Below are 8617 nucleotides of genomic sequence, written 5' to 3' on the forward strand. Positions count from 1 at the left end.
CCTCTGATGTGGCCCACTTTTACCATTGCAGAGCTGAAACAGACTGGAACAAAGCCACCCAGTTTTGTTAGAGTAAGCAGCTCCCTGAGCTGCTCCTGGGCCTTAGCCTTTTGAGACCTACCTGAGCAGGGACGTGATCTACAAAGCACCCCTCACAGAGTGTGTTATGTGGCCTGCAAACCTCACCCATAGCCGCAACCCAAACCTACAGTCTCCTGAATCTCCACTCCCAGCAACTTCCATTTCTCTTCCTAGTGGCCCCCTCCAATTTGCCTGGATACTTGGGCTGACTGGGTCCTTCATCTTTGGAGTCTGGGCTTGCAGGAGCTCTTTCCTTTCTGCAGCTTAGGAGTACATTGACTCTCCAGCTCTGGAGCTAGGAAAATGTTGAAAAAAATACTGTGAGAGGCAATCTGTGAAATAAATTGTCCTTTCTTCTGTCACAAGTCTCTGAGCATTTTTGAGGTGACAGCTGAGGTCAATCAGATCTCCAAACAGGACAAGTTCCTAAAGAAGAAATACATCAAGGTGTGGAAGCAGACAGAGTGATGACAGCGATAAGGAATTTCCCCATTAAGGTCAACATGTAAGCCATGAAAATCATCACTAACAGAAGTGTCCATTGCAGCTCATGGATACCAAAGTACAAGCAAGAGGAACTCAAGCACATTGGTTTGATTTTTCATTGATGCTCTTTAAAAACAAAAGAAAAAGAATTATCTGTCTGTCTGCCTACATTCGATTTCTAAGGGTTCTTTTTTCAGTTACTAAGCAGATGGTAACAACGTTTATTTCTCTGATTTTTTTTTGGCTTTCTTTTCTCAATCACACATATGCACTTATCCCCTTACTGCTCAGCAACAATTAGATTTCATCGTACTGACTTCAGTAGAGCTATGTTATTCTACACCAAGTAAGTGTAGTGCCCTGAATTATACCACAAGCTGGGGACCAGATCAAATAAAATTGCTTTTCTATTATATGCAATAGGGAGGGAGATTTCAGAGAAAAAACCTTAAAATATTTTAGGGATATTTCATGGTAGTTTAGATTCTATTAGAGAGAAAAAAGCCACGTAGTACAGTAGTCTGTGTGTAAGACTAAAGTATTAAAAGCAATGCACTGATTCCCTGGGTCTTCAGGCAAATAATTACTTGCCAGATTTAGGGATTTTAATTTCCTAAAGTGGCATCTATGCTTGAATATCTTCATTTCTGAGTGGACAATTGGAGACATGTTGTTCAAAGGTTAAAACCAACTTCCTAGCAGCAGCAGCAGCAGCAGCAGCAGCATTTTCTATTCAGGCAGCATGGAGGGCGTCAATTAACTTCATGGTTCATTATACTCTAGCTGATTTCTTCTAAACTTTTCATTCCATAGGGCCATAAAGACTTTATTTAACTCTATCTAATAACATTAACTTGGGTGTAGAAATGACTTTCAGTGAAGGATTGGATAACCTGTCAAGATTCTCAAGAAGGCTAGATTTTGTTTTCTGAATTGAAAACGAGATGTCCATTTGTTACTAATTACTACAGGACCAGTGAAACAACATATTTGAATTATGTTTTGCCTAGCCTGCTGTGTTTTTATACATGTAATATATGGTATAGAAAATTTATATTTGTTTTATTTCTGACCTTAAACTTAATAATATAGCCATAGGCAACTAGATAATTAGTAAAGCTTCTAGTTTCTTTTCCACTTGATTAAAAGTATGCATTGTGTTATATGTCATGATGCATCACATCAGTTGGGCCCTCTTTGCAAAATCCTAGATCTACCCATACTCATATCTAAACTTAATCAGGATATAGAAACAAGGTATTCCTCCACCACAGTTCCCTAGGGGTCTCAGTAAGTCAGGCATGTTCAGGGTACAGAAAAAAAGTTTGAGTGAAACCCTTCAAATCCCACTCTGATTTGAAGCACTTCAGATTTGGAGCACATCAGCATCATATAGCTGTTTAGCCTCCTCCTTGCTGAGGCACATCAACATGTATCTAAAGCCAGCACCTATAAGTAAAGCACCTATCTAGTGGATTGGAGAGCAGAGGCCCAGCATATCTCTTGGGTCTGAATCTCTAGAAGCTCCTGAGAACTGCCAACTGGAAAGGAAAGAGTCCGCTGGCTGCTTAACCCTTCCCCCAATCTTGTGCTATGTGCCTCCTGTGTGCCTTTTCCATTTCTCTGTCTGTTACAAAAGTGGCCCTGTCTCCCTGGGGATCTGGGCATACATGCCTATTGTCTCATCGCCTTGCAATCCATAGGTGAACAGTCTTGGCAGCAGCTGTCTTTCTTCTCCTGTGTAAAGTAGAGAGTCATGACCTAGGTTGGTCCTGTATCCACCTCTAGCTCATCTGTCACCTAGTGAGCGACAAGATAGCAGCAACACTGTTTCATTTAGTTATACTAGTTTCTCTGCATCCAGGAACACAGGGCATGTTGGAGGACACCTTTCCCTGGGACCACCTACAGGCCGTGTATAACTGCTTCAAGGTCAGGGTCTAATGGAAGTGCATAGTCCTGGAGACCTGAGATAATGAGCAGTAGTGTTAAAACCTGAGGCAGTAGTGTGACTAAGATGGGGCAACAATGGCAGCAGCCCTTAGCACTGAGCTGGGGGTGGGGGTGTATGTGTGGCAGACAAATAGCAACTGCTGCCACAGCCATACATCTATGCTAACAGCACCAGGAAGCAAATGTCAATTTTGCCATATGTTGCTGCAGCCCTGGGCACCCAGCTGCCCTGGTATGCTCCTGACTTTAGGATGAGTTGTACCATCTTCATGGACATCTGCACTGAAATTGGCTTTGTCACTTGAATAGCAAATCACCAGCTTGAGGTCACTGCTGACAATGAAGAAACTATCTGGAAGGTCATCCCCACTAGCCTTCAGTCCATGGCCAACTGCTTTGGCATGGGTGAGTGTAAATGGCTATGGAATACCTAATACTCAAAACTTTCTGGGTTCACTATACCAGCAGCACCTAATATGGCATCAGATTTTCTTCAGTGAATAATAAAAAAAAAAAATCCCAAATTTATCTTTTGTTTATACTATTAAACACAAAACCAAATGAATAACAAAAACAAATATAAACCTTACAAACAAAAATATTAAAAATCAAAATATATGCATAGATTCATAGATTATAGAGTCGGAAGGGACCCAATGGATCATCGTGTCCGACCCCCTGCCCCTGGAAGGAAAGAGGACCGAGGTCAGACGACCCCTGCCAGGTGATTGTTAAGCCTCCTCTTGAAGACCTCCAAGTTAAGTGATAGGACCACCTCCCTTGGGAGCCCATTCCAAACTCTGGCCACCCTTATTGTAAAAAAAATCTTCTTAATGTCTAACCTAAATCTACTCTCCACTAGTTTGCATCCATTATTCCTAGTTCCTCTCTGTGGTACTCTGGAAAACAGCGCATCCCCAATTCCCTGCTGTCCTCCCCTGAAAAATGTATAGGCAGCCACAAGGTCACTCCTCAGCCATCTTTTGTATAGGTTGAAGAGATCCAGATCTCTCAACCTCTCTTCATAGGGTCTTTCACGGAGACCACTAATTATGTGGGTGGCCCTCCTCTGAACCGTTTCCAGATCCTCTGTGTCCCTCTTGAAGTGTGGCGTCCAAAAACTGGACACTGTACCCCAACTGCATCCTAACTAGTGCTGCATAGAGGGGGAGCATCACTTCCCTCGATCTGTTGGTCATGCATCTGCTAATACATGACACAGTGCGATTGGCTTTGTTGCTGGCCTCATTGCACTGCCAGCTTATGCTCATCTTGGAGTCAACTATGACGCAAGATCTCTTTCAGCCTCTGAGCTGCTGAGGAGGTCATCCCCCATTTTGTAGGTGTGCTGGGGATTCCTCCTTCCTAGGTGGAGTACCTTACATTTATCTTTGTTGAATTGCATCCTATTACGTTCCACCCATTTATCTAACCTCTCCAGGTTGGCCTGTATCTGCTCCCTGCCCCCTGATGTATTAACTTTGCCCCATAATTTGGTATCATCTGCAAACTTGGAGAGGGTGCTCAACACACCTTCATCCAAGTCACTGATGAAGACAACAGGTGCCAGAGCTAACACTCTTCAACAGCAGGAGCCAGAGCTAACACAGCCCTGATTAGTCAATGCTCCTACAATGGGACAGTCTGTTTCAGTCCACCAGACCCTGTTCCTTTTCACAGAGAAATCCCTCTGAACACTCCCCTCAAAACCCCTCAGCTGCTTAGCCAGCATTTAGCTACCGAGCATGCTCAAAAGGGTTTAACTGCCCTTCCTAACATGGATGCATTTTGAAAAGTTTCCTTCTCAGTACAAGGAGGTTACAGAAGTCCGTGGCTGGATCAACCATTCAGGATGTGTGCTGTACCATCCAGAGATTGCCAACTTTTATTTCCTTTGCCTCATCATTCCATAGGGATTGATGGATTTACCTTCAGGTCTTTCTGAACTGTATTAAGGTCATCAAGGGCACTCCTGCAACCACCCTGTAGCCTGACCACCACAGCTTATAGTGAATCAAATCCAAAGGCCATCATATTGGAAGGTTTCATGGACCAAAGGCATGGTTCAACCATGCAGTCACTGTGTTGTCAGCAAAATCCACAGTGCCAAGAGTTTAGAAACTTAAGCCTGGACTTCCTCCAGATTCTGGGGGAGCTGGCCATGGTGCTATCTTCCAGCATCACAGTGGAAGAAGTAGCCACCCCCCCGCCCCATACTCATGTACCCAGTTCACACAGTTCCTGAAACCATATACTGGACACTTAAATGCCAAGAAGTAGCTATTTAACTATTGGTTAAGGAGCTGCTCTGCAGCACCCCAACATCTCCCCCAAAGCACCTCTCAATACTGAATATTGATGCAGGGACCAATGTCTTGTATGACCACAGGAAATGAATTTCTTCCATCAGAGTCAAGTTTAAGTTAAGCCATCTATAGTAATTAATGTATTGTTTAAAGGTTATCACTTAGATGATTAATTACTAGAGTTCAAAAGGAGAGCCATCTTTTTGGGGGGCGGGGTAGCGGGAAGATACTTCACAAGTTGCTACATGTTCACTGTATATTGATTGGATTATAAACTCTTGAGCCAAAGTCCCTCATTTTGGTCTGTGATTTCAAAGCACCAAGTGTAAGGGTTAGTTATCTCATGACTGGGATTTCTTGTAACTACAAAAATATCATCATTATCTTCATTTTCATTGACAATTGTAGAATTTAGAAAGATTACACAAATGCTAACCCTGGCAATAAAAAATAATGAATCAAAATCTCAGCCAGATAGTCCTTGAAAACAAAAATATTCCCCATGGACTAATTTGATTTTCTTTCTAATGGCAATGGCATAAAGGAAAAGATATGTCATATTGGTATTTATCCAACATGGAGAAACAGAGATGCAAGTCACAAAATTGTCCTTATTGACAATAGGTCGATACATGTGTCATAAAGCTTGTCTTAATATGAACAATCTTACTTATGTGCATTATGAACTTGGAAATAAAGTAAGGAGAAGGGACAACCAACTTCTGCCTTTATTTTTTTTTAATTAAGGAGACAAAGATTTCTCCTGGGAAGGATATAAATATAAAAATGTACCTAAGCTTCCTAGGCCATATCTCAGCGACTAGATAGCAGGCTCCAAGTGAGAACATAATATTTCTTTGTGCTTTTGGTGTTAGGCAGATGTCTTTATGAAGAGACATCAGGGTCTGAAGCAAACTGCAGAAAGAAATGGAAACCTGATAAATTAGACTCCATTTGAGGTAAACATTTTCTTTAATGCTTCTATTTCTATGTATTTATTATTATACATGATTATAATTCATCTTTATTCCTGAGCATCTAGGCTTAACAAGGTTAGTTTTGTTATTTCATGGATAAGAAAAATGAGGCAAAGAACAATGTCTTGCCAAAGTCAATAGATGGATAGATAGATAGGTAAGTAAAAATGAAATATAGTGTATGAAAGAGAGAGTCTAGAAACTAATAAAAGATAGTCAGTCCCATGCACTTTAGCTTTGCAAACCAAAAGAGCACCAGAGACTTTAGTGAAGAATTTGCACTGTTGCACATTAATTCCATATATCAAGTTGCATCAAAGAAGTTTAGGTTAGATATTACTGGGGGTGGGGGGACTCTCTCACTACGAAGGTAGTGGAGCACTGGAATAGGTTATCCAGAGAGCCAGAGAGGTGGTGGAATCTCCTTCCTTGGAGGTTTTTAAGACCCAGCTAGACAAAGCCCTGGTCGAGATGATCTAGCTGGGGATAGCCCTGCTTTGAGCCAGGGTTTGAACTAGATGTGACTTCCAGAAGTCCCTTCCAACCGTAATTTTCTATGATTCTATGACTCAGTTCCAGAAAGTATTCTTTGATACTTATGTAAAGTATTACTACTACTTTTTTTTCATTATAGCTGCAGGTTTTTTGTTCCCCTTACCATTCTACAATTCCAAGTATTTACTGACTGCTAGATCTAGCTGGAGATCTAGCCAAAGAGATTATTAGGAAAATATGATCTCAAAAAGTCTTTTGATAATATCTGAATGTGTCTGCATGGTTTTAAAGTAATTAATAACAAGAATGGTAAATCAAGTCAGTAATAACTCATGTGGTTTTTATTTGATGCAAATACATATTTGGGGGAGCAAAAACATTCATAGGAATCAGAAAGCTCACTATACACTGTTTCTAGTGATTATTCAGTGGGAGGAGGGTTCCTAACTCCCTTTGGTTCCTCTAAAAATCTCAAGTGTTGTAATCCATTGCAGGTTTAATCGTCTTCAAAATTTATTGTTTGTTTTATTTTGTTTAGGTATACACCATGGCAAGTATCAAATGGGGAAATCAAACAGCCATGACAGAGTTCATTCTACTGGGATTTGGTAATCTCAAGAAACTACAGACCATTCTCTTTCTGTTGTTTCTCATGATCTACATTGCAACCATAGCTGGGAATATCCTCATCATTGTGCTGGTTGTGGCTGATGTGCACCTTCACACCCCCATGTACTTCTTCTTGGAGAACTTATCCTGTTTGGAGATTTGCTACTCTTCCACCATCCTGCCCAGGATGCTGGCCAGTTTCTTGACTGGAGATAAGACCATATCTGTTAGCAGCTGCATCCTTCAACATTATTTATTTGCTTTCCTGGCAGGTGCTGAGTGCTGTCTCCTATCTGTGATGTCTTACGATAGATATGTGGCTATATGTAAGCCATTACATTATGTAACCCTTATGAACATCAGGTTCTGCATGCATCTAGCAGTTGGGTCCCGGATGTGTGGATTTCTAGTTAGTACCATCACAACATTATCAATGCTTCAATTATCTTTTTGTGGTCCCCAGGAAATTGACCATTTCCTTTGTGACTTGCCTCCAGTAATAAAACTCTCCTGCAGTGACATCCACCTGGTGAAACTTATAGCTTTCATATTTTCTTTTCTTTTCACAATTCCCCCATTTCTGTTAACAGCAGCATCCTACATCTCTATCATTACCACCATCCTGCGAATCCCATTGACCACTGGGAGGCAAAAGACATTTTCCACCTGTTCCTCGCACCTCATCGTGGTAACAGTGTTTTATGGAACTTTAATTTTTGTTTACATGTTACCAAAATCCAGTGCCTTGAGAGACCTCAGTAAAGTCTCCTCAGTTTTCTACACTGTCCTGACTCCAATGATCAACCCTCTCATATATGGCCTGAGAAATACAAATGTAAAGGACGCCCTGAGAAATTCTGTAGGTAAATGCATGTCTTATGCAAGAATCTAGAAAATCTAAATACAAGTTGTATTTTAACTCTGTGTGTGTGTGTGGGGGGGGGGGGGGGGGGTATGACCAGAGTTGTGATGTTGCGAGCATTCCCTTTCTAACACCTTGTAAAATTTAAGAAGCCAGAGAGCCAGAGTAAGGTGACTGTAGTGAAAAGTAGAGGGGAAAATGCTGTTTCCCCAGGGTGTTTGAGTTTATCATGTAAAACAGTAACTGCACCACCAAGGATGATGATGAAAATGATACTATGCTCAGAACCATTATTTTCCCATCCATGGTTGTGCAAGGTACCCAGTACTTTGCGTATGAGTGCTTTCCTGGGCAGCTGGAGGTACTGAGAAGCACAGTCAGGGAACCTGTTTTGTGTTAGCACGGGATTTACACTATAGTTGAACAGTTATGGATCAGTGGTTGACCCACTACAGAGACATATCAGATATTCTCTCTTTCCCCGGTCCTTGACTCTACAAAATCAAATTGTTTACCATATTGTCATGGGTAAAGGAATAAACACAGAAATAGCTCCAGTATGCTTTTTCTTGGGTATCCGACTTAGAGAAACTGCCTACACAGATAGTGAGTTTTCAGCTTTCTATGATAAATAGGTCCATTTTAATTGCCTATATTTGGACATCTCAGAAACTAAATAATGCAAAACACCAGTCATTCTTGGAATCAGATCAGGCTGTAAATCTAGGAGACTCACAGGTTCTCTTCATCCATCAGAAGTTTGTCTCTTGTAATAGTTGACATATTGTTCTCAGATTATCCACTCCACTACACATATTCTTAATTCAAAAACACTCCACAAGCCTCCT

The 8617-nt window shown here is 41.3% G+C and overlaps 1 protein-coding gene across 1 annotated transcript; it reads left to right on the forward strand.

Annotated features, from left to right (window-relative positions):
- The first annotated feature begins 6845 nt into the window (after nucleotides 1-6845).
- On the forward strand, nucleotides 6846-7799 carry LOC106722653 (olfactory receptor 10A7-like). The gene has a single exon (XM_014523649.1). It carries the CDS (start codon nucleotides 6846-6848, stop codon nucleotides 7797-7799), a length of 954 nt encoding a protein of 317 aa, XP_014379135.1.
- Nucleotides 7800-8617: the final 818 nt, after the last annotated feature.

This window comes from Alligator sinensis, unplaced genomic scaffold, assembly GCF_000455745.1.
Source record: "Alligator sinensis unplaced genomic scaffold, ASM45574v1 scaffold174_1, whole genome shotgun sequence".
In the NCBI taxonomy this organism is placed as follows: domain Eukaryota; kingdom Metazoa; phylum Chordata; order Crocodylia; family Alligatoridae; genus Alligator; species Alligator sinensis.

Coding starts and splice junctions, on each gene's coding strand:
- LOC106722653 (XM_014523649.1), top strand. CDS start 6,846: ATGGCAAGTATCAAATGGGGAAATCAAACAGCCATGACAGAGTTCATT.